We start from the raw sequence: 26,221 nt of genomic DNA on the forward strand, positions 1-26,221 counted from the left end.
ACCTGACGGAAGTTCTTGACTTAAATTCTGACTTATGACTTTACTAATACTGCTAGCTCTATTATTTTTTATATTGTCTGTTTTACAAAATTGTTGTTTCTTGCATTACCAAATGTGTAACTGAGTCTCTGATAAAGTGATGATATCTAGTTCCATATAGGATCAATGATGGTAAGAGTGTAACTCTAGATATGGGAAGAAGCAAGAGGGAATATTTTCCTGGACCATGAGAGACTAGTAAAACGGGTGGTCCAGAGACTTTCTGCCACTCATAAGGCCTAGCCCTGTAATAGCACACTGAGTGTCCCATCAGTGAAATCTTCACCAGACCTGGGAGTGAACATTCCTAACACTGTGGGACAAAACGGTCATGAAATGCCTCCCAAACCGTGGTCAAATCTATGACCACGAAGGGGCCCTGCCAACGGGAAACTGACACTTGACATCTACCTCTACAAAGATGAAATCATGGCCACTGCAGCTGCTGACCTCCAACACCACCTGAAAGGAGTTCTGGGTGGAGATCAGGAATGAGACACTCTGTGCTCTGGGAAAAGCTGGCAGAACAGGCCTTCAGATAGTTAGATATTTTCAGGAGAAGATTTTATGAGCCCAAATTCTTGCATCTTCTCATACCTAGAGAAACACTGACATCATTAACGATTACATCTGCTTTGGCTATTAAGGAGAAAATGACAATTACAAAGTCAAAATGGTCTAGCTGTGGTTCAGACATCCAAGGAAATAACTAGGTGACACTATGGATGTGATTTCGGACAAGTCCTTGTATTGCTAAGAACTTGAGTTTTCTGAGCTGTGTCGTACTTGAAATGCCACCAGCTACTCTCAAAACAATGTCTGCCGGCGGCTGGTGGCCACAACCTTACTTTTTCAAGGTCTCCTCTCGTAACTATTATATTTTTAAACAATGAACTTGCTTTAGATCGTGTGTTAATAAGAAAACACGTGTAGTGACAAATAGCACCTGTTATCTATGTGTTAATACCACATCAAAAGTTAAAAACTACTTAGATAAAACTAGACAACTGGCTACCTGGCTAGAAGTCTCCCCAAAGTGCCAGGTCCAGACTGGGTTTCAGGCTTATTCTCCTGAAAAGAAATGAGATCTATTTTGGCTATTAACGTCAGGTTGTCACTCCTCCAACTACTTCTAACTGGGTCTGTTACACCTACATCAATCATACTGGGCTAATAGAAGAGGACATCAAAAATGTATATGACCGGGCTTCCCTGGTGGCTCAGTGGTTGAGAGTCCGCCTGCCGATGCAGGGGACGCGGGTTCGTGCCCCAGTCCGGGGGGATCCCACATGCCGCGGAGCAGCTGGGCCCGTGAGCCGTGGCCGCTGAGCCTGCGCGTCCGGAGCCTGTGCTCCGCAACGGGAGAGGCCACAACAGTGAGAGGCCCGCGTACTGCAAAAAAAAAAAGTATATGACCATGCCAACTGGCTCCATTCCTTTGGACAGGGTAACCCAAACGCTGACTCTCATCTGGACCAGGATTAAAATTGCTACCAGATATAACCTGGTTATTACTCCTGCTTGGGCCCCTGGTTACAGTAATTCTTTTACTGATCTTTGGCCCCTGCCATCTTAATCTGCTTGTCTATTTTGTTCTTTCTAAAGACACAACGGTTTCCCAGACAAGACGAAGGAGACGCAGAGGTTCCAGCCACTCCTCGGAACAGATCATGCGAAAATAACAGCGGAAGTCACCCTGGATCCCTTAACGAGACAGAGTGAGAGCTCTGTGACCCCAGCTAGGTAGGGTGTGCTAGCCCGTTGCCAGCCTGAAGAAGCTACAGAAGATAGACCTACATCCTTCATCCTCCCAATAAAGATGTCTTGGGGTTCACGTCTCTCAGGGGGGATTTGAGGCAGGAGATAGACGGGCCCCAGGCTGAGCAGCTAGAGTTCGTTCCCTGGGGACAGAAACTCCCTAACAGCAGGAGCCGGTGAGGAAGCTGAGCCCTGCCCAGAGAGAAGACCACATATTCCTCATTCTCGAAGTCAAGGAGATCTTCCCGACTACACACGCACAGAAAGGCTCCTCGAAGGTCAAAAGGAAGGGGGCGTCACCTCATAGTAAGTGATGCCAACCTACCCATAGGCCTCTTCGCTAGCATCCGTCTTGGCTAAGAGATGTGCACACACACATGGGAGGACCCTGGGATAAACCAAATTCGGACTCAGAATCAGGCAAATCAAGATGATTGGCCAGGGACTTCCCTGGTGGTTCAGAAGTGGGAAGATTATGTAGTTAAAGGGGAACTGAACACTGAGAGGCGTTGGTCTCCTTCCTTCCTGCTAGCACTCTGGCAAGGACACCATCAAGTGGCACAGCCCTAGGGCAACTCGGGGACATTCACAGCAAAGGGACACCTGAGTTGGCATCTTCAAGCCGCCCCTGGTTCCCAGGGGCGATCTTACTTCCTGCACCCAGATTTCCGCCCCCGGGGCCACCTCCCTCCACCCCCTCCCCTGCACTGTGCCCGGTCTCCCCTGGCTTCTCAGAAGTCCTGAAGAAGGGGGAAAATTACCTTGCAAGGGGAAGGGAGCCCATCACATCCCCCCCCTGCAGCCTCATCTTGCTTGCAGGTGGAGGAAGCTCTGCTTTCAATACTTCCTTAAACACCAGCCAACCACCCCAAGCAGAACTGCATCGTCTAGAGAGCAATCGATCGATGGAGCCCCCGCAGTGTCCCCAGCCCAGTAATCCAGAGCAGTGGGAAAACCCAGGCAAGTGATGCAAATGTGCAGTGAAAGCCGGGCACTTCCTGCCTTCAAGTTCTTTGCTGTGTGGATTAAGCCGATATGTCTCTGAGCCTGCTTTCGGTGGAAAATGAGCATCAGGGCATCACCCAGTTCTAGGGCTCGGGTGAAGGTTCCAAAAGGTGACACCTGCCGAGTCCTTAGCATGGGAATAAGCCCTCAATATGAATGACTCTTTGGATTGCTTTCTGTCTCTTTGTTACCACGACAGGTGCCACATTGAATTTGTGTGTGTACGTCTCCGTTTGTGACACGTGCGTGCGAGTGTGCTTACCAGATGAAATCCTTGAAGTGAAACTGATGGACGTTAGGGGAGGTGCATTTGGGGATCTTGATGGCTTTGCCAAACTGTCCTTTCAAAAGGCTGGATCCATTTCAAATCCCAGCATCCGGGTATTAGGGATGCTTTTCACCTACATGCTTGCGACACCGCGAATCTTCAGATTCAACCAACACTCTGATCATTGACCAAATTACGATAGGTGCAAAAGAAAAGGTGTATTCCGTGTGCTTTTAATTTTTAGTTATCTTATTCAGAACAGAGAGAATATCGCGTTTCACATTCGATCGTGTATCTTTTAAGAACCCGGCTTCATATTCATTTCATTTTCTAGAAAGTGTTAGTCACTTCTTAATGACTTAACTTCTGAGTTATATATCTTAGAACAGTTTTGTCTATTTTGGGCCTTGCAAACCTTTCTTTTTTCTGTCTTGCTGCGTGTGTGTCTGTGTGTGCCTTTAACTTGGAAGGTATTTTTAATGCAGACATTATTTATATGTGAAACATAGCAACATTCTCTTTTATGTCTTCTTCGTTTTTTTCTAACATACTTAAAAAGTCTGCACTGCACCCAGATGAATTTTTATGAATGTATCATACTTTCATAACTGTACTTAACTGTACATAACTGTACATCAGTACTTTCATAACTGAAAGTGGGGTCTGGCTGTTCACTGTTCAAAAGCCAATAAAGAGGCAAGGTCGTTGGAAAGGAAAGTTTGCTTTATTTTCAGATGCCGGCGACGGGGGTGGGGGATGGCGGGGGGCAGAGGGCGGACTTCTGACCAAAGGCCGACCCTCCGTCCCCCATAATCAGTGGGCAAGAGCTTTTATACATGGGGGGAGGGGACTACATGCAGAAACAGTCATTTTGAAATTGGTCAGCGGTGGTCTGACCAGCATCATCTTGATTGTTCCAAGTACCGTTCAAGTCTTCATTTTCAGGGTCGGTTTGTTCCCATTTCCTTAAGGCCAATTATTGGAACTGTGGCAACTTATGTCCTGGCTACATTCTGGTCATCGTGTAGTTAACTTCTTCCACCTGGTGGAGGTTTCAGTTATCTGCAAGACACCTCACAGGATAGGGCTCAGAATATTATCTAGAGCCCTCGAGAAGCAACTAAAGGTCCTTGATTTTGCTTAATGACTAAACTATTATTATTTAGTCTTATTGGGCTTTTTTCCTTTGTTTCTGCATTCTCCCTTCTCTGATTAAACTTATTCTTTGGCTGAAATTTGTCTACAGACAAAAGGTAGGCGGAGGACGTTGGGAGGAAGGACCACAGGGCCCTGCTCCGTTTCACTTTCATTGCTTCTTTTTTCTTTGTGAAAGTGACGGAATTTGCATTTTATAGCCAAGAGGGCTGGCGTCATCTTTCTGTGTTGATCAGCAACCTGAACTTCTTTGTGAATTTTCTGCTTGTACCCATTCCCTTGTTCTAATGAGCATTTCCTGGGGGGTTAGAGCAACATTAAAAGCTAGCCTTTATTGACCACTTGCTGTGTGCCTGCGCTATGCTAAGGGCCTCGCATGTGTCTCTCCTTAAAATCTCGTCACAGCCCATTTTATTATTATTTAAATTTTTTATTTTAATACAATTTGTAAAGGTTGCTTTCTATTTGCAGTTATTACAGAGTATCAGCTACATTCCCCGTGTTGAACGGTACATGGTGGAATCTGTCTTACAGCTGGTAGTTTGAACCTCTCACTCCCCTACTCCTACATTGTCCGCACACACACTGGTAACCACCAGTTTGTTCTACCTGTGACTCTGCTTTTTTTATGTTATATTCACCAGTTCGTTGTATTTCACAGCCCATTTTACAGATGGAAACGTTGAACTTAAGCTGATGGGGGTGTGAGTTTCCCAAAGGCTAAAATGTGACATTCCAGAGATTGGAATCCAGGTGTGTTGAGAAACTCCAGATCCTACATACTGAACCATGCTCGGTAGCGATTCCTTTTGACTGTGAATGGCTTTCAGCTAGATGGAGGTAGGGAAGGGACACCAGGTGGGCTGCAAAGAACCATCAAAGGTCCAGAGTGGGGACCACGACAAGACAGGGATTGGAAGGTCTTGCAGATGGAGTTAGCCAGCAGAGCTACACTTTAGAACCCAGCGGGGGTTTCACACAGTATGAAAGAAGGTCGGGGACAGTTCCGAGGATCACGCCCCCAGGCTCAGGAGAGCTTAATGTCCCTTTGAGGGTGCTGCTGGCTAAACCCTCAGGTTTATAAAGGAAATTCCTTCTGTAGTTGGGGGTCTCAGGGACTATACGATCACCTGGACCCCAGGAATTCTGGACACTTTTGTCTCCCCTCTTTCTTCTACCTGCCCTCCCACACCAGCAATGCTGCTGGCTCCAGCTCTGACATCTATCCACCTCCTATTCACCTCCTTCTTCTCTCCCCCACCCCACTCCCAGCCCAGGCCAGGCCACTGTAACTCCTCACTCTGGAATGAAATTTTCAAGTTTCAGTGTCTACAAGTAAAGCTTCTTAGACCACAGCCACGTGTACTTGGCACATACGGTCTGTGACAGCTGAGTGGCTTGATTCACTGATACTAACAAAGTACTGTCCCAACCCTACAAAGCCCAGGTAGTGTCTCTTCATCTTGCAGCTACGCCGTTGTTACTCGTTTCCTGAGGCTGCCGTAACAGAGCACCACCCACTAGTGGCTTGAAACAACAGAAATTTACTCTTTCACCATTCTGGAGGCCAGAGATCTGAAATTAAGGTGTCCGAAGGGCTGCGCTCCTTTCAAAGGCTTTAGGGGAGATTCCTTCTTTGCTTCTTTCTGGCTTCTGGGGTTTGCCGGCAATCCTTGGGGTTCTTTGGTGTATTTTGCGTCACTCCAACGTCTACCTCCAACTTTCCTCTGTGTCTCTGTGTGTCCTCTCCTTTTCCTATGAAGACATCATGGGATGTAGGGTCCACCCTCATCCTTACTTCTCAAAGACCCTGTTGCCAGATGAGGTCACGTGCTGAAGTTCTGGGTGGACATGAATTGGGGGGTGACATATTCAAGCCACTACAGTCATCAAGAACGGGTGTCCTCCAAGACCACAGGGCAAGAGAATTGAAAGGCAGTGTGGCATGTTTACAAGATCAGGCTATGGAAGTGACCCTTGGTCCGCTTCTACTCTCTTCCTATTAGGCAGGTCAGTCATGTGACCGCATCAGGGGTGGTCCCACCACGGGGGCGTCAGGGAGGCTGGGAAGATGGAGAGGAACACATGGATATTGGGGGACCCCTCCTCCATCCCTGGGTGCTGTGGCTGTAGCCCTGAGGCCCAGCAGAGCATCTGGCCCATAGTGGATGTTCAATGAAGGTTTGTTGAATGAGTACCAGGAAGGTGAGTGTGGGAAGTTACATAGAAAAATTGAGGGACACCCTGGCCCACCTACTCTGCAGACTGGGGACCGGCAGAAGCTGGAGGGGAATTCCCTGCACTGTAGAACTGAGTCTGGTCCCTCCCTTTGCCGGACATCCCCAGGGTGGGGCATGGTTGGTCCCTGGCAGGTTCAGGCAGGCAGAGGGCCCCATAGCTGCATGAGAGCTGAGGTTCCTTCCCTCTTCCTGCCTCTACACACCCTCCACCCCGCCACACAGCTGATGAAGTGCCTGCAGAGGATCATGAGAGCAGAAGAAGCCTCGGGCTGCCAGGTGCCCCACCGGCCCTGGGTGTCCATCCGGAGGGTGGCTTTGTTGCTGCTTCTCCTTGGCATGGTGATAGGCTGCCTCGTCTGCAGTGTGCGCCTCACCCGAAAGCAGCAGGTGGATTCAGCTGGGGTAAGTCCAGAAGGGAGGATGAGAGAGACAGATGTACATCTGCCTCCTGCAAGCTCAGGAGCATGGGGACCTCCAGCTGGGGCCGGGACCTGGGGAGGGGGTGCAGCGCCGAGGGCAGGTAAGCAACTGAGGAAAGAATCAGCTCAGGGCAGAGGGATGGTGAGCTAGAGCGCAGACTAACAGACTCGCGACCAAAAAAGAAAAAGAAAACAAAACGATCAGAATGAGATGAATAAAAATCTGCCAGGGGGGCTTCCCTGACCGTCCAGTGGTTAACACCCCTCGCTTCCAACGCAGTGGGGGGGGGGGTTCGATCCCTGGTCTGGGGAATTAATAGCCCGCATAGCACGTGGCGTGGCCAAACAATAGAAAAGACAACTGCCAGGAAGAAAGAGCTGGTGGAAAAGAACAGAGCGAGAGAGACCAGAGCAGGGAGAGGAGGCGGGGGCAAGGGTGCCCCCGGGGGTCTCCGGCTCTGGATAGTCAGTTCTGCCGACACCAGGAGGTAAATCCCGGGTGGAGATCCCGGGGTGGAGGAAGATACATACCGTATGGGGGCCTGGAAAATGACTCGTCTTTGGTGTTCCCCCAGCAGGCTGACTCAGAGGCTGCTGGGGGCTTCTCAAAGCTGGGAAGGGGCGGTTCCGGGACCTCCAAGGACAGGAGGAACCCTGGACACCTACCACAGGGTCTGGCTTTGGGGGCTGCATTACGGGGGTGGGAGAGCTTTGCAGGGGAGAGAGGCAGGTGTGCCGAGGCGCCCTGTGTTATATCCTGGAAACCAAGAAGTTCTTCAGAAGGTCTTCTCTTCATGCTCACGGCTAGTTCAAACCTACTTTCTCTTTAAGAGTTCTTCACAAAGGTCCCAACTCAGTCCGGTGGGATGATGGGTGGATAGAAGGATGGGTCGAGAAAAGAGAGCTCTTCCCTCGGGAACACTCAAGACGTCTGGTCTCTTTTCTTTTCTTTTCTTTTCTTCCAGTGGGACTTAGCGGAGCTGCAGCTGAATCACACAGGTAAAACCAGATGCATATGTGTGTTGGAGAACGAGAAAAGAAGGAGGGTGGGGGAGGGAGCGAGAGAAAGAGAAATTGACAAAGGATGAGAAAAAGAAACAAAGAGAGGGAGATATGGCGGCGTTCTGTTGAGCACCTGCTTCCTGGCTCAGCCTTTTGTTTTCTCCCTTGGGAGATCCCAAATCAATTAAACCAAGCTAATAACCATCACTAACGTGCCCTCACTGAGGCCACAAACACTAATTAAGCGGCTACTGTGAGGCAAGCCCTGTTCTGGGTGTTCCGAGAGCCCACAGAACCGACAGAAATCCCTGCCCTGTCGGTGTTGCCCTTCTACCAAGGGGATCAGAAAATAAATAAATAAACAAGGAAAATATGCAGCACGGCAAGAGAGTAAAACACGCATCTGGTACTTCTGGGAGGAATATTAAGTAAGGGAGGGGGATCGGGCAGGCCAGCGTTGGGTTTGCCCTTGAAGATGCGGTCATTGGGGAAGGCATCCCTGAGAAGGGGGCTTTGGAGCAAGGACGTGAAGGAACGTGAGGGCGGGTGCATTTGGCAGTACTCTCCCAGCCTCTCTCTAACCCCCTTCCTCTTTGGGCCTCTCCCCCCTACCCCCCGACTCATCCCCAGAGGGCTGGGTGTGTGTTCATTCCATTTTGTAACGGAGGGAAATCTTCGTCTTTTTTCTCTGGGTGCTTTCTGCTCCGGCTGCTATGACAGAATAACAGACCAGATGGCTTATGAACAAGACATTTCTTTCTCATGGTTCTGGGGGCTGTGAAGTCCAAGGCACCGGCAGATCTGGTGTCTGGCGAGAGCCCGCTTCCTGGTTCATAAGCAGCCAGCCATCTTCTTTTTTTCTTTTTTAAGTTTTTTTTGATGTGGACCATTTTTAACGTCTTTATTGAATTTTTCACAATCTTGCTTCTGTTCTTTAGCTGCGAGGCCTGTGGGATTTTAGCTCCCCCGACTTAGGGATGGAACCCACGCCCCATGCATTGGGAACATGGAGTCTTAACCACTGGACCACCAGGGAAGTCCCCAGCCAGCCATCTTCTCATCTTTTTGCTGGGTCTTCACGTGGCTGAAAGGGAGGGAGAGAGCTCTCCGAGCTCTTCTCTTTCTCTCCCCACCCCCCTTTCTTTTTTTTTTTTTTTCCTATTCTTTGGCCACCCCCACATCACCCCACCCGGCCCCGCGGGGCATGCGGGATCTTAGTTCCCCAGCCACGGATGGAACCCGTACGCCTGCATTGGAAGCACGAAATCTTAACCACTGAACCCGCCAGGGAAGTCACTCTTTCTCTTTTTAAATTGAGATATAGTTGACATACAACGTTGTATTAGTTTCCGGTGTACAACATGATTCTCTATTTGTATATATTACAAAACGATCGCCACAGTGTCTAGCTAACATAGTTACAATTTTTTTTCTTGCCATGGGAACTTGTAAAATCTTCTCTCTTAGCAACTTTCAAATATACAACACAGTGTCATTAACTCTAGTCACCATGCTGCACATGACACCGCCAGGACTTAGTTTATAACTTATTTTATAAGTTTTTTTTTTTAATTTTTTTTATTTTTAATTTTATTACTACTTGGTTCTTTATTTTATTTTATTTTATTTTTTGCGGTACGCGGGCCTCTCACTGTTGTGGCCTCTCCCGTTGCGGAGCACAGGCTCCGGACGCGCAGGCTCAGCGGCCATGGCTCACGGGCCCAGCCGCTCCGCGGCATGTGGGATCTTCCCAGACCAGGGCACGAACCCATGTCCCCTGCATCGGCAGGCGGACTCTCAACCACTGCACCACCAGGGAAGCCCTTATTTTATAAGTTTTACCTTTCGACCACCTTCACCTATTTTGCCCACCCCGGCTCCCACCTGTGGCAACCACCAGTCTGTTCTCTGTGTCTATGAGTTTGGGTTTTGTTTTCTTTTAGATTGCACGTATAAGGGAAGTCATACAGTATTTGTCTTCGTCTGACTTACCCCTAGGTCCACCCATGTTGTCACAAGTGGCCGAATTTCCTTCTTTTTTTATGGTTGAATTTTATATATATATATATATGTATAATAACACATATATTATATATAAAAATATATATAAACATCTTTATCCATTTTGTATATATGTGTGTATGGTGTGTGTGTATATATACATATGTATATGTATACATATATGTGTGTGTATGTGTATATACAGATATATAGATATATAGATATCACATCTTCTTTCTCCATTCATCCATCAGTGGATATGGGGTCTCTTTTATAAGGGCTCCACCTTCATGATCTAATCACTTCCCAATGGCCCACCTTCTAATTCCATCCCCTTGGGGGTTAGGTTTCAACATGGGAGTTTGGGGCATTCCCTCTATAGCACTCAGTTTCCCTAAACCTCCATCCTTCCATCCCTTCTCCCACAACCCTCTCAGGATCGCGGCAGGACCCCAGGCTGCGCTGGCAGGGAAGCCCAGCCCTGGGCCGCTCCTTCGTGCATGGGCCAGAGCTGGACAACGGGCAGCTGCGTATCCAACGTGATGGCATTTATAGGCTGCACATCCAGGTGACCTTAGCCAACTGCTCTTCCTCTACGTGGACCGCCAAGCCCCTTAGCGCCACCCTGAGCGTGGCCATCTGCTTCCCCACAGCCCACAGCATCAGCCTGCTACGCCTCAACTTTCACCAAAGCTGCTCTGTCGCCTCCCAGCGCCTTACCTTCTTAGCCCACGGGGACATTCTCTGCACCAACCTTACTCCGCCTCTGCTGCCCTCCAGAAACGCTGATGAGACTTTTTTTGGGATTCAGTGGGTGTGCCCTTGACGATTGCACTTCCTGGCCCAGATTTGTTGAGAAGTTTTTTCTTTGTTTTATCGTCAATTTATTCGTAAGTATTTTATTATTTTATTATTGTATTGTATCCAAAGGTTGTATTTCTCTTCCTGAGAATGCATTGGCTTTTTTTTTTAACTTTTTTATTATTTTTTCTTTTTTTGGTCGCATCATGTGGCATGTGGGATCTTAGTTCCCCAAGCAGGGAATGAACCCACACCCACCTGAAGGGCAGAGTCCTAACCACTGGACCACCGTGAGATTGCCTTGTTAATGCACAGAAACGTAATTGATGTTTCTATATTGATTTGGGGTGTGTGTGTGCTGTTTTTCTGTTTGTTTCTTTGTTTCACTTTACAGAATCTGTTTATTAGATCCAACAGTTTTTGGTTAAAGTATTTTTTAAAAACTCTTCTAAAAATAAAAACAATTTTATTTCTTCCTTTCCACGTCTGATACCTTTCTTTTTCTTCTACAATACCTAGGTCATTTTGCACCTATATCTGTAGGATAAATTCCTAGAAGTGGAATGGCTGGGTCCAAGAGGGTGTGTTTATAATTTTGATATTTATTAATAAATTGGCCTCTACAGGTGTTGAACCAATTTAGATTTTTAAGCTGCACCATGTGACCATGGGTGCTCTGTGGGATGTGAAAAGAAGCTTTTCATTTGTCTTATTTCTAATAAAAGGGGAGCCTATTCCCCGCCCCCATACTTCAGTGTCATTTGAAACATTTGTATTTTCTTTTCTGTAGAATCATGTGTAGACACTCTTTTTTTTTAATTGAGGTGAAATTCACATAAAATAAAATTAACCCTGTTAAAGTGGCATTAATGCATTCACATAACTGTATTCAATATCTGGTAATAAGCCATAATGGAAAAGAATATGAAATATATATATATTTTTTTGAGAAACCGCCAAATAGTTTTGCAATGTGTCCACACCTTGCCCAGTTTTTCTTAACTGAGTCATCAACCTTTTGCTTTCTGTTTTGTACAAAGTTTTTATATGTTGAGGAATTTAGCCCTTTATCTGTAACATGAGTTGCAAATATCTTCTCAGTTTGTCTTTTCACTTTTGACGTTGCCTATGATTTTTTTTTTTTTTTTGCTGTGCATTCTTTTTATTTTTACGTCCTTGGATGTAAATATCTGTTTCTTCTTTAATGGCTTGTGGATTTCCTGATCCAACACTCTCCAAAATTCCACACTGCTCAAAATTGTTCTCACTTTACCTGGCTTGAAGTACCAGGCTGAGACCTCATCTCTGTCCTGGCATTTTCACAGTGCCCCCTCCCCAACACCTCCCTGCAAAATAAGTTACTTAATTAATTTAATTTTTTTTTTTTTTTTTTTGCGGTACGTGGGCCTCTCACTATTGTGGCCTCTCCCGTTGCGGAGCACAGGCTTCGGACGCGCAGGCTCAGTGGCCATGGCTCACGGGCCTAGCCGCTCCGCGGCATGTGGGATCTTCCCGGACCGGGGTACGAACCCGTGTCCCCGGCATCGGCAAGTGGACTCTCAACCACTGCGCCACCAGGGAAGCCCAATTAACTTAATTTTTAAAAAACCACCTGGGCTTACAGAGCTCTGGTTTCTCAGATATTGCCAAACTTCTCCCAACCTCTTCCTTCCCGCTTTTATTGTTTTCTTCTTTCTTCTCTCCTTCAAAACAATCACTCCTTTATTCCCTCTGCTATAGCCACCAGAAACCAACCTCACACCCACCCCTTTCCTGATCACAAAATCCTCGGAGATCTTAGAGTAACTTCTCTTCCCCAGTAGGAGGCAGAGACCTTGTAGCTGGAAGTTCTTTGGAAATTGTCATCAGCTTATGCAACTTAATGGGGTAAAAGGTATCAATCATTTCCCTACTCTCCTCCCATCACCATGGCAACTACCTAACCAATGAATGTCTGATCCTTGGATCTTATCCTGACTTTGATTATTCAAGATTTAATCATCTTGAATTATTAAAACTGCCATCTAGGTTTTCCTTTGGGTTAAGAAGGAACAAAATATTAGCAAACCAAATTCAACAATACACTTAAAGGATCATACACCATGATCAAGTGGGATTTATTCCAGGGATGCAAGAATGGTTCAACATATGCAAATAATCAGTGTACTACACCACATTAACAAAATGAAGGATAAAAACCATACGATCATCTCAATAGATGCAGGAAAATCGTTTCACAAAATTCAACATTCATTCATGATAAAAGTTTCAACAAACTGCCTATAGAGAGAAGGTACCTCAAGATAAAAAAGGCCATATATGACAAGGCCACAGCTAACAACACATTCAATGGTGAAAAGCTGAAAGCTTTTCTTGTAAGATCAGGAACAAGACAAGGATGCCCAGTCTCACCATTTTTATTCAACATAGTACTGGAGGTCCTAGCCAGAGCAATTAGGCAGAAAAAGAAATAAAGCATCCAAATCAGGAAGAGAGAAGAAAAACTGTCTCTATTTGTAGATGATGTGATTTTATATATAGAAATCCCTAAATATCCCACAGAAAAAACTGTTAGAATTAATAAATTCAGTAAAGTTGCAAGATACAAAATCAATATACAAAAATCAGTTCCATTTCTATGCATTAACAGTGAACTATCAGAAAGAGAAATTAAGGAAACAATCCCATTTATAATTCAAAAATTTAATCTAAGAGGTGAAAGATCAGTGCACTGAAAACTATAAGACATTGATGAAATTGAAGAGGACACAAACAGATGGAAAGATATATCATGGTCGTGGATTGGAAGAATTAATATTGTCAAAATGTCTGTATTACTCAAAGCAATCTTTAGGTTCAATGCAATCCCTATCAAAATTTCAATGGCACTTTTCACAGAAGTAGAAAAATAATCCCAAAATTGTATGGAGCCACAAAAGACCCCAATTAGCCAAAGCAATCTTAGGAAAGAAAACAAAGCTGCAGGCACCATAGTTCCTGATTCCAAACTATATTACAAAGTTATAGTAGTCAAAACAGCATAGTGTTGGCATAAAGACAGACACATAGAGAGACCAGAAATAAATATATGCATATATGATCAATTAACTTATGAAAAAGTACCTAAGAATATACAATGGGGAAAGGATAGCCTCTTCAATAAACAGTGCTGGGGAAGCTGGACAGTCACATGTGGAAGAATGAAACTGGATCCCTATCTTACACCATACCCAAAAATAAACTCAAAATGGATTAAAGACCTGAACATAATGATAAATTCCTTAACATTGGTCTTGGCAATGATTTTTTGGATTTGACATCAAAAGCAAAGGCAACATAAGCAAAAATAAACAAGTGGGACTATATCAAACTATAAAGCTTCTGCACAGCAAAAGAAACCATCAACAAAATGGAAAGGCATCCTAGGGAATGGGAGAACATATTTTCAAACCATATATCTGACAATGGATTGATACAGAAAATGTATAAAGAACTCATACAACTCAACAGCAAAAAAAAAAAAAAAAAGAAAGAAAAAGAAAAAAAGAATCCAATTTTAAAAATGGGTAGAGACTGAAGAGACATTTTTCCAAAGAAGACATACAAATGGCCAACAGGTACATGAAAAGGTGCTCAACATCACTAATTATTGGAGAAATGCAAATCAAAACCACAATGATCACACCTGTCAGATGGCTATTATCAAAAAGACAACAAATAACAAGTGTCGGTGATGATGTGGAGAAATGAAACCCTAGTACACTGTTGGTGGGAAAGTAAATTGGTGAAGCTGCTATGGAAAACAGTATGGAGATTCCTCAAAAAATTAAAAATAGGACTACCATATGATCCAGCAATTCCTCTCCTGGGTATTTATCCAAAGATTTAAAAACACTAATAAGAAAAGATATATGCACCCATCTGTTCATCGCAGCATTATTTACAACAGCCAAGATATAGAAACAACCTAAGTGCCCAAAAATAGATAAATGGATAAAGAAGATGTGCTAGATAGATGATAGATAGATAGATAGACAGATAGATAGACGGAGTATTACTCAGCCATAAAAAAAAGAATCAAACCTTACCATTTGAGATAACATGGATAGATCTAGAGGGTATTATGCTAAGTGAAATAAGTCAGACAGAGAAAGGCAAATACTGTGTGATTTCACTTACATGTGGAACCTAAAAAACAAAACAAATAAACAAACAGAACAGAACATAAACAGAGTTGTAGGTACAGAAAGCAAACAGGTGGTTGCCAGAGGGGAGTAAAGGGGTGGAAGGAAAGAAATTTGGTGAGGGAGATTAAGAGGTACAAAAATTTCTGGTTGCAAAATAAGTGAGTCATGGTTATGAAATACAGTGTGGAGAATATAGTCATAACTATGTAGTGTTTTTGTAGTGCTGCATGTCAGTTATATCTCAAGAAAACTAGAAGAAGAAAAAAAAACCACAGTGAGATATCCCCTCACACCTGTCAGAATGGCTATCATCAAAAAGACAAGAGATAACAAACATTGGCAAGGATGTGGTGCAAAGGGCATCATTGTGCACCGTTGGTGGAAATATAAATTGATACAGCCACTATGGAAAAAAGTACGGAGACTCCTCAAAAAAATTAAGAGTAAGATACAGCTATCCCACTTCTGGGTATCGACCTGAACAAATTGGAAGCAGGAACTCAAAGAGATATTTCTACAACCATGTTCATAGCAGCACTATTTATTCACAATAGCCAAGAGGTGGAAGCAACCAGAGGGTCCATCAATCGGTGAATGGATAAACCAAATGTGATATATATAGACAATAGAATATTATTCAAGTTGAAAAAGGAAAGAAATTTGACACATGCTACGTGGATGGACCTTGAGGACATTATGCTGAGTGAAATAAGCCAATCACAAAATGTTGTGTCATTCCACTCATAAGAGGTCCCTAGAGGAGTCAAATCCATAGGGACAGAAAGTGGGATGGGGGGGTCAGGGGCTGGGGGAGGGGGATGGGAGTTAGTGTTTAATGGGGACAGAGTTTCTGTTCAGGAAGGTGAGAAAGTTCTGGAGATGAAGGCTGGGGATGATTGCACAACAATGTGAATGTACTTAGCACCTCTGAACTGTACACTTAAAATGGTTAAAATGGTAAAATTTGTATTGTGTGGGTTTCACTACAATTAAAAATAAAAACCCTCGGTGGAGCCGTCTCCTAATAACTGAACGGATGGCTACTTTGTATAGAGAGCTTTCCATGTGCTGGTCTATGAGTTAGCTAGGGTGCTCATAACAAAGAACAACAAACTAGATGATTTAAACAACAGAAATTTGGGCTTCCCTGGTGGCGCAGTGGTTGAGAGTCCGCCTGCCGATGCAGGGGACGCGGGTTCGTGCCCCGGTCCGGGAAGATCCCACATGCCGCGGAGCGGCTGGGCCCGTGAGCCATGGCCGCTGAGCCTGCGCGTCTGGAGCCTGTGCTCCGCAACGGGAGAGGCCACAACAGTGAGAGGCCCGGGTACCGCAAAAAAAAAAAAAAAAAAAAAAAAGAGGTTATACAATTTCCCTAAGACCACGTAACTCTGGAGGAACTGGGATTGAAACCCAGGTCTGACAGATATCAAAGGCATCCCCCACAAGACCATCCTACACATCTTGCATCTTCATAATGTTTCCTGAACACTCAGGCTGACTCTCTCTGCTTCCAGAATAAACCACTTACCACGTGGTATTTCAATAGATTTTTTCTTTAATTTTCATTGGAGTATAGCTGCTTTACGATGTTGTGTTAGTTTCTGCTGTACAGCAATGTGAATCAGCTATATGTATACATATATCCCCTCTTTTTTAGATTTCCTTCCCATTTAGGTCATCACAGAGCACTGAGTAGAGTTCCCTGTGCTATACAGTAGGTTCTCATTAGTTATCTATTTTCTACGTAGTATCGATAGTGTATATTCCTCTCACACTCCCCTTTCCCCTTTGGTATCCATAAGTTTGTTCTCTACATCTGTGTCTCTATTTCTGCTTTGCAAATAAGTTAATTTGTACCATTTTTCTAGATTCCACATCAATAGATTTTTTTTTAGACAGCTGTTTCCCCCACTCTACTCTGAGTTCTTTGAAAGACACATAAACAAGAAGAGAAGAAAAGAAGGTGGCATTTGAGCTGGGGGTAACCCAGAGGTTATCCCCGGAACCTGTGAATATGTTACCTTATACAGTAAAAGGGACTTTGCAGATACGATTAAGCCTTGAGATCGGGAAGTGAGCCTGGATTATCCAGGTGTGCCCAATGTCACCACAAGTTCTTATCAGAGGGAGGCAGGACGGTCAGAGAAAGAGATGTGATGATAGAAGCAGAGGCCGTAGTCAGAGAGAGATACGAGATGCTGTGCTGCTGGCTTTGAAGATGGAGAAGGGACCATGAACCAAGGAATGCGGTGGCTCCTTGAAGCTGGAAAAAGCAAGGAAATGGATTCTCACCCTGGACTCTCCGGAAGGAGCACAGTGCCACCGACACCTTGATTTTAGCCTATTGAGACCCCTTTCAGACTCTGACCTTCAGAACTATAAGAATATGAACTTCCGTAGTGTTAAGGCACAGAGTTGGTGGTCATTTTTCACAGCAGCCACAGGGAACTCACACGGGCCCTCCTCTTTGCCGTAGTGGTTGGGGTTCCGTTTTCTCACTAGCCCCTGCATCTCTCCCCATCTCACCTCTCTCTTCATAGATCTGACTCCCTTCTCTCACAGAGCACCTGACATCTGCTTTTACTGATGCGCAAGGAACTTCACACGTTTCAACAATCCTACCGAAGTTATATACCAGAACCCATCAAGAGATTTTTTTTTTAACAAAAGGACCATCATGCACTTCCAGAAATGAATTGTGCCACCCCACTTGAAAGCCAGGGACCACTGTCACGATCATGAGCCCCACTATGGCAGAAGTGGGGGGATGCCCGTGGGTGTGTTGTAAAATAGAAAATGAGGACTTCCCCGGCAGTCCAGTGGTTAAGACTCCATGCTTCCACTGCAGGGGGCACAGGTTTGGTCTCTGATCAGGGAACTAAGATCCTAAAAAATAATAATAATAATAAAGTAGAAAATGAGACTGCAACCAGGTTATGCAGAGCTAAAATGCTAAGCTAAGAACTGAGTATTTGTTGCCTAGGCAAGAGGGAGCCATTGAAGGTGTTAGAGTGAGGAGGGCCCCGATTGGATTTATAGTTTTACAAGGAACCTTCTACATCATTCTCCCTAACCCCAGGACTAGATCAAAATTCTCTCCTCTCGTGCCTATATGATTACTGGTACTTTCCTTCATAGTACTGTTTACAATTAAACAGCTATACACGGAAATATTTGCTAACTGTCTATCAAGGCCAGGCTGGCCTTGTTTTCTTCAGGCATTAGAGTGTCTACAGTATCGCATGGGAATGAGTGTAATAATGACAGAGAAGAAAGGAGAAGTACTTGTGAAAGGAAAGAAGGAAGTAAGGCTCGACATCCTTAGTCATCAAAGAAATGCAAATCAAGACCATCATGAGATACCATTGCACCCCCGCTAGGATGGCTATATTCGAAAAAAACGGACAATAAAAAGTGCTGTCAAGGATGGAGACAAGTTGGAACAGTGGTGGTTAATTTTATGTGTCAACCTGACCAGATGTGTCAACATCTTGATGGGATGTTCAGATGTCTGGTTAGGCAATATTGCTGGGTGTTTCTGGAAGAAACTATCATTTGAATCGGCAGACAGAGTGGAGAGTGCTGCCCTCCCCAATATGGGCTAGTTCTCAGGCCTTTGGACTTGGACCGGAATTACACCAACAACTTTCCTAGAACTCCAGCTTGCAGATGGCAGGTCATGGGGCAAATTCACATGAGCAAATTCTTCATAAGTCTGTCTACATATGCACCTGTTACTGGTTCTGTTTCTCTGGAGCACCCCAACTAATACAGGAACCCTCACACATTTCTGGTGGGATACTAAAATGGTGTAGCATCTGTGGAAAATGGTCCTGCAGTGCCTCAGAAGTTAAACATAGAGTTACTACGTGATGCAGCAATTCCACTCCCGGCTATGTACCCAAGAGAAATGAAAACTTAGGTCCATACAAACACTTGGACACAAATGTCCACCCCAACATTATTAACAATAGCCCCAAATTGAAATGACCCAAATGTCTGTCAATGAATGATAAACAAAATGTGATACATCAATATGATGGAAGATCATCTGGCAGTTAAAGGGATGAAGTACTGACACATGTTACCACATTAATGAATCTTGAAAAGACAATGCTAAGAGAAAGAAGTCAGATACAAAATCAGATACACGATTCCATTTTTGTGAAATGTCCCCAACAGACAAATCCGTAGAGACAGAAAGTGGATTAGCGGTTGTATTAGTCCGAGTTCTCCAAACAGAATCAATAGGGTGCACAAAAATATAGAGAGAGAGATTTGTTATAAGGAATTGGCTTACACGATTACAGAGCTGAACAAGCCCCCAAACCTGCAGTTGGCCAGCTGGAGACCCAGGAGAGATGATAGTGTAGTTCAGTCCAAAGGTCCACAGGCTCCAGCCAATGGGGGGAGCTGATATTTCAGTTTGAGTATGAAGACAGAAATAACCAATGTTTCAGTTTAAGTATAAAGAAAGGAAATAAAAATAAAAACAAATGCAAGAGGACTTCCCTGATGATACAGTGGTTAAGAATCTGCCTGCCAATGCAGGGGAAACGGGTTCGAGCCCTGGTCCAGGAAGATCCCACATGCCGTGGAGCAACTAAGCCCATGTGCCACAACTACTGAGCCCGCGTGCCACAACTACTGAAGCCTGCATGCCTAGAGCCCGTGCTCCGCAGCAAGAGAAGCCACCACAATGAGAAGCCCGCGCACCACAACAAAGAGTAACCCCCACTTGCAGCAACTAGAGAAATCCCGTGTGCAGCAATGAAGACCCCATGCAGCTAAAAATAAAATAAATAAATTTTTAAAAATAAAATAAATGCAAGAAAAAAAACCAATATCCCAACTCCAAGGAGTCAGGCAGGAGGAGTTTCCTCTTAATCAGCTTTTATTTTTCTCTCTTCAGGCCTTCAACTGATTAGATGAGGCCCACCCACATTAGTGAGGGCAATCTGCTTTACTCAGTTCACTGATTCAGATGTCAACATCATCCAGAAACACCCTCGCAGACATACCTACAAAAATGTTTGGCCAAATATCCAGGCACTCTGTGGGCCATCAAGTTAACCCATAAAAGTAACCAGCACAGTGGTTGTCTAGGGCTGAGGGAGGGGGTACCGGGGACTAACTGCTGATGGGTACAGGGTTTTGGGGGTGGGGGATGATTGTGTTCTAAAATTCATTATGGTAATAGACGCACAGTTCTGTGAATGTACTAAAAGGCAGTGAATTATACACTTTAAATGGATGGAGTTTTTGGTATGGTATGTGAGTTACACCTCAATAAAGCTGTCACAAAAATAAAAGAGGGGACAGAACACTGTAAATCAACGATACTCCAATAAAATTTTCAAAAAATAAAAAAGAATAAAATTCACAGAGCATGAAAACATAAAGATAAATAAATAAAAACAAGCGTAAAGGGGGCTGCCACATGCTATAGGCATGATGTTGCAGAAGTGCGGGTTCTGAAAATTACCTACCATATACCAGTTTCCATTTTTCAGGAATCAAAAACCCAGTTTAAAAAAAAAATAAAATAAAAACCCAGTTTTTATTTCTCCCTTTCTTTCCTCTTTTTCCTCAACTTTTGAGAATTTCACCACAGCAAGGGAGTTGAAAGGAGGCAGAGAAATTAGGGAGGAAGATAAAACAAAAATTGGACTCTTTTGCTGTTTGTTAGCCTCTTCTATTACTGTTTCATTTTATAATGTTCCCTGTTGGGAAATATCGAAGCAATTTTGTTTAATAAATTTATTTATTTTTGGCTGCACTGGGTCTTCGTTGCCGCACAGGCTCTCTCTAGTTGCGGCGAACGGGGGCAGCTCTTCATTGTGGTGCGTGGGCTTCTCATTGTCGTGCCTTCTCTTGCTGCGGAGCACAGGCTCTAGGCACGCGGGCGTCCGTAGCTGTGGCTCACGGGCTCTAGAGCACAGGCTCAGTAGTTGCGGCACACTTGCTTCGTTGCTCCGCGGCATGTGGGAACTTCCCGGACCAGGGCTTGAACCCGTGTCCCCTGCACTGGCAGGCGGATTCTTAACCACTGCACCACCAGGGAAGTCCCTGAAGCAATTTTTACTCCAATGAAAATCCCTCTATCTCTGGTCTCAGTTTTTACTATATAAAAGGACTGGACCAGATGACCTCCAGCTTTAGGCGTCAATGACTCTGGACCTGGCCAGGGAGAGAGGAATCACCACAAATTCCAGTGATTTACACACAAAGTATAGCTTACTGTAATAAAGTTAATTTTAGAGCATGGTCTAAAAACTTGTTCTTTATCCATCAACCCCATCCTGTAATGAGGTATTCCAAATATATGCTTTTAGTGAAAATAAAATCATCTAGAAATTACAAAGAGAACTTCTGGATTATGAGAAATGTCTATGGAGTTAAGAAATCGCTCTTAATTCAAGTGTAATGGGAAAATAAATAAATAAATAAATTATTAATTTAAAAAAGAGGGAAGGAAGGAAGGAAAGAAGAAAAAGAGATTAAAGCAGGGAAGTATGTAAATAATGAACAAAGCGTTTGCTTGCCACCCATTTCTACAAGTATGAAGCCGTAACCTACCGTAGTTGCTGACCAAGTGTACACCCTGAGAGGAATTCAGGATGGAGAACAGGGTGAGACACTCCATGTTTTGGACAAGCAGGCCTTAGATATTTAGATATATATCTCAGGAAGCATTTAAATGATTCCAGATTCTTGCATCTTCCCATACACAGAAGAGCACTAAATGCATTAACTTGAGATATTTGTTCTTTGTGACTAGCAGTAATCTTTTACCAAGATGTATACTTGACCGGATGTATTCCCTAGCCAAAAATCACGTATAAACTGGCATTCCCCCCTGCCTCTTCAGACCATTTTCCTCAGAGCTAACTGAGTAGCTGTCTCCTGGGGCTATAGTCCTCAGTAAGACCCCGAAGAAAATTTAAACTCACAACTCTTAGGTGGTGTGTCTTCCTTTAAGTCGGAAAAGCCCACGCAAGAGAAATAGAGCATGAAGAAGCAATGGAAGGATGTGGCTGAGGCTCTGCCGGCCTCACTATGTCTGCCGTTTTCAATGTTTAGAGTCTGTTGACTGTGATCTTGCTGCTTATATGTGCCTGTGCTTGTATCCGATTCTTGGCATCCAGTCTCCTGGACAGAAATAAAACTGGGTTGTTGGGTATATTTTGGAAGTGTGCCAGAATCGGTGAACAGAAGAAGCCTTATGTTTCCGGATGCTGTATTGTGATGGCTTTCAGCATCCTCTTCGTACAGGAGCTTGGAAAAATGCCAGAATTCAGTGGCCATCAGATTTAAATAAGAAGCAAAAAAGGAGTTATCTGCAGAAAAGAATGGAAAGAATGGTTAACCCTTTTATCTCTGAACATTGAATGAGATAAAGTTCTAGCTGCTGTTCTCTGTCTTTGTTATTGGACCAATGTTCTATATAAATAATTAGGGGGACTTCCCTGGAGGTTCAGTGGTTAAGACTCCATGCTCCCACTGCAGGAGGCATGGGTTCTATCCCTGGTCAGGGAACTAAGATTCCGCATGCGGAGCTGCGCAGCCAGAAAAAAACAAAAACAAAAACCAATGACAACTATATAAATAATTAGGAGGTAACCATTTAATCATCAGAGTGGAAATATGTCTGTAACAATCAACCTCAGTCCTGTACTACAATATTACATTCTGCATATGTCATTCTGCTGTATCAGGTACCAGTTTTTTTGTTTGTTTGTTTTTTGTTTTTTTCAGGTACCAGTTTTTAGTGAGGTATCTTTAAGACACATGGTAGAAAACAAAACTGGTCAACTACTCAAGTTCCTTTCACTGTGATTTGGAAACAAGAAATCTTTATGGACTGAGACCTTTTTTGGACTAGCTTTTTTATTGAAAAAAGAAAGGTTCCGTTTGTGTTGGTAAGGCTTTCATTCATATTTAATAATGCTGGCTTTTCCGCTGGCCACATCATTTTGAGCATGGACCAGAGTACCTCTACTTTTAGCCGACTGTCGTTTATTACAGGTGTTTAAACTATTTAAGATAAGCCTATGCAGTTCTTAAGAAGGAAGATAAATGAGATGTGACTTGAAGGGTACTATTGAGAAGATGTTCCTATCTAATATGAAAGAATTCAGAATACCTGACTGGTGTTATCGTCTCTGAAACCTCCGGTTAGGTATGGATAAAAATGCCTTAAGCATGCATTTGAGCAGCTGTCGTCCTCTGAATAAGGCTACGTGCTTAGGTCTCTACGTGTTAATTACCCCAAAATGCAAAGGGTGTTTTTGTTTTTTAATACAGCACTTTAAATCTAGTTTATGTTTTGTCTGTCAACTTGAACTGGAATCTTGTGTAACTTAGTAAGTGATGATAAAGAGTTTTCATATGTACTTACCATATGCCATGGCATACATCTCTTTGAGCTTTGATGATAAAGGAAGACCTTCAGTAATTTTCATCGAGGTAAGAGGAACATGGGAAATGTGACATAAAGTTTGTAGCAGAACAGTTATTACACATGTATGGTTAAGTTTCTTAAGGTTCAACCAGAATTCAGTTAAAATTACAAAGCTAAGGAGAACTTCTTAGCTAAAAAGTGCCCTTGACAGGGACTTCCCTGCTGGTCCAGTGGCTAAGACTCTGCACTCCCACTGCAGGAGGCCAAGGTTCAATCCCTGGTCAGGGAACCCACATGCTGCAACTAAAACTAGACTAAACACACATGCTGCAACTACAGCCCACATGCTGCAACTAAAAATCCCACACAGGGCAACAAAGATCCTGCATACCACAACTAAGATCTGGTGCAGCCAATTAAAGAAATATTTTTTTAAAATTAACCATTAGAGATAGTATTGATTAGATGTTGTTGTCAGCTATTAATTCCCCATAAAGATAAAAAGAATAAAGCTTTTTTTTTTTTTAAGAAAGAAAAAAAGAAGCAATGGGCAGAATAGCTCTCTTCAGAGAGATTTAGAACTTAGGACCTTGAGGGAAATGGTCCCCAGCCTGAAATTCTCATGAAACTCCACAACTTCTGAAAGCTGTCCTGTGAATGACTCCTCTGGCCCGCTTCCTCCTGGAATGATGTCATTACCCTCCTGTCCCAGTTCCCTTTTTTCTCTCAGCCCCTTGCCCTTTCAGCCCACACCTTGAGCCTGGCTCAAATATTTACTGAAGTACTACTGTGGAAAAATGTTACATGCCTTATGATAATAACAGCAAAACTTATACAGCGTTACGCTGGTGTTTAACATTTTACGTACATTGTTACCGTCTTTAACACTTACAACAATCCAGTGATGTATGTACTTGTGTTGTCACTGCCGTTTTGCAGATAGCAAACTGTGGCACAGAGAAGTTAAGTAACTTGCCAGAAATCACACAGCTAGGAAGAGGCAGAGCTGGGATTCAAACTCAGGCAGTCTGGCTCTATGGTGCATACCCCACTGCTTACAACAACTTAGTTATTCTGATGCCCTTATTTTCCCATTATACAGACAAGGAAACAGGCTCAGAGAGGTTTAAAGATTTGTCCACAGTCACCAGCTAGTCACGGACAGTGTCAGGATTTGAACCCAAATTATCTGACTCTGTGTTTCATGATTTTAACCTTCTCTGCATGTTCTTTTGATGATAATAAAATAAAAGCCTGAACGTTTGTTAATCTGAGGAAGAAAACATATATGTCTTTAAAATTCACCATATACATGACTCAAAGACCATGCTGGCATAGGTATATAAACTGTATTTCCTGTAAACCTCTCCAGCCCTTGAAACCAAATGAAATCATTTGAAGAAAAATAACTCAAATTTCCCCAGTTGGGGTAACCACATCCCTCAGTATGATGCAAGATCCCAGAGAGTCTCCACACTCTGCATTTCTGTGAACGTGTATGGGATGCACCTATGAACGGGGTCCCTTTCTTGGTGAACCCAGAAATGTGCAGAGGCACAGCGCTGGAGGAGTTAAAATCTGTGAGACTTAAAACTACTGGAAGTTGGGATTTCCCCCAACATGGCATTCTAAGAGAGGTTAGCAGGGTGGTTCGGTCTTCGAAAAACTGATCTATGAATTCTTCCTCATATTCCATCTGTTCCCATGGGGGTCACACAAGACCCAGAGAAAGCAAAAATCCATGCTGGCATATCTGGGGCAGACTCTCCTCTTCTCTCCCCTTATCACAGGATGATATTACAGTCGCATTGCTCTTTCCTCCCTTACCACTCTGTGTTGTAAGGACTGTTCATTGTCGTTATGCAAATAGACCCAGAGAGGTTGGGCCCACCCACCCGCTCCCCGAAAGTAGGCAAGTTCAGACATGCCCGTGCTTTCTTTAGACTGACATGCCATGTGAACTCTCAGGCTCAAATACGTGCTGAAAACAGACAGAAAACTTGCACCTTCTCTCCTCATGTGCAAACAGACTTTTAGAAGTCTGGGAATCTCTGGGAGATTCCCAGCACTATCGTATTGAATGTTTGCCTAATATATATATATATATTACTAAATTTGTCAGCAAGAAAAATAGAATGATGGCTAACTTTGTCTAATGTTTTATGAAATTTTCCTGAGTAATGTAAACATAGCTGTTGAGAATGAGCAAACTGAATAAATGTGACATGAAATTTATAAATAAACTTTTCAACAAGGATGATGTTTTATAAAATAGGCCTAATTTAAAACAGTTTCCAAAATCTTTTTGGTAACTTTAAAGTGCTACTAAGTTAAGTTAAATGATGGTTTTTCATTGACTATCCAGATCATTTCCAAATGAGATAATGTGGGAATTCCCTGGCGATCCAGTGGTTAGGACTCTTCACTTTCACTGCCAAGGGCCTGGGTTCAATCCCTGGTTGGGGAGCTGAGATCCCACAAGCCACGTGGTGCAGCCAAAAAATAAAATAAAAATAAATAAAAGTTTTAAAAAACAAATAAGGTAATGTACTAAAATATTAATTGCTAAATTTAAGTTTACCTGCTTTGGGCTTCCCATCCGAACTAAAGATTTTGGAGGTCTTTTCGTAAACACGTGTTGTGCCACATTGAAAAACTGTACACTGAGGAAGTCTATGCTTCTAGAAGTATGAAATAGTATATTCATAAATTTGTTAATCTACAGAATGGTTGGTATATAACAGACAGTTCATAATTGCTTTCTTCCTAGTTTTCACTAGAAATTAAGGTTTATAAGAGTTAAGATTTTTAATTAATATATGGAATTAAAACTGCTAGAAATAATACCCCAAAGAAGGTAGAGAATTTTTCCTCCCCTACACCATATATGTCTGGCTAAGCACACAGACCATTACTCTGTCAAATAAAAAACAAAGCCAGAC

General features: G+C 43.5%; 1 protein-coding gene and 1 pseudogene across 1 annotated transcript; both read left to right on the forward strand.

Annotated features, from left to right (window-relative positions):
• Nucleotides 1-6,416: 6,416 nt before the first annotated feature.
• Nucleotides 6,417-11,171, forward strand: CD70 (CD70 molecule). The gene is made up of 3 exons (XM_033855177.2): nt 6,417-6,867; nt 7,850-7,883; nt 10,325-11,171. Exons 1-3 carry the CDS (start codon nt 6,580-6,582, stop codon nt 10,711-10,713), a joined length of 711 nt encoding a protein of 236 aa, XP_033711068.2. The 5' UTR covers nt 6,417-6,579; the 3' UTR covers nt 10,714-11,171.
• Nucleotides 11,172-21,934: 10,763 nt separating this feature from the next.
• LOC101332894 (protein kish-A pseudogene) lies at nt 21,935-22,192 on the forward strand (annotated as a pseudogene).
• Nucleotides 22,193-26,221: the final 4,029 nt, after the last annotated feature.

The sequence above is a fragment of the Tursiops truncatus genome, chromosome 3 (genome assembly GCF_011762595.2).
Source record: "Tursiops truncatus isolate mTurTru1 chromosome 3, mTurTru1.mat.Y, whole genome shotgun sequence".
Lineage (NCBI taxonomy): Eukaryota > Metazoa > Chordata > Mammalia > Artiodactyla > Delphinidae > Tursiops > Tursiops truncatus.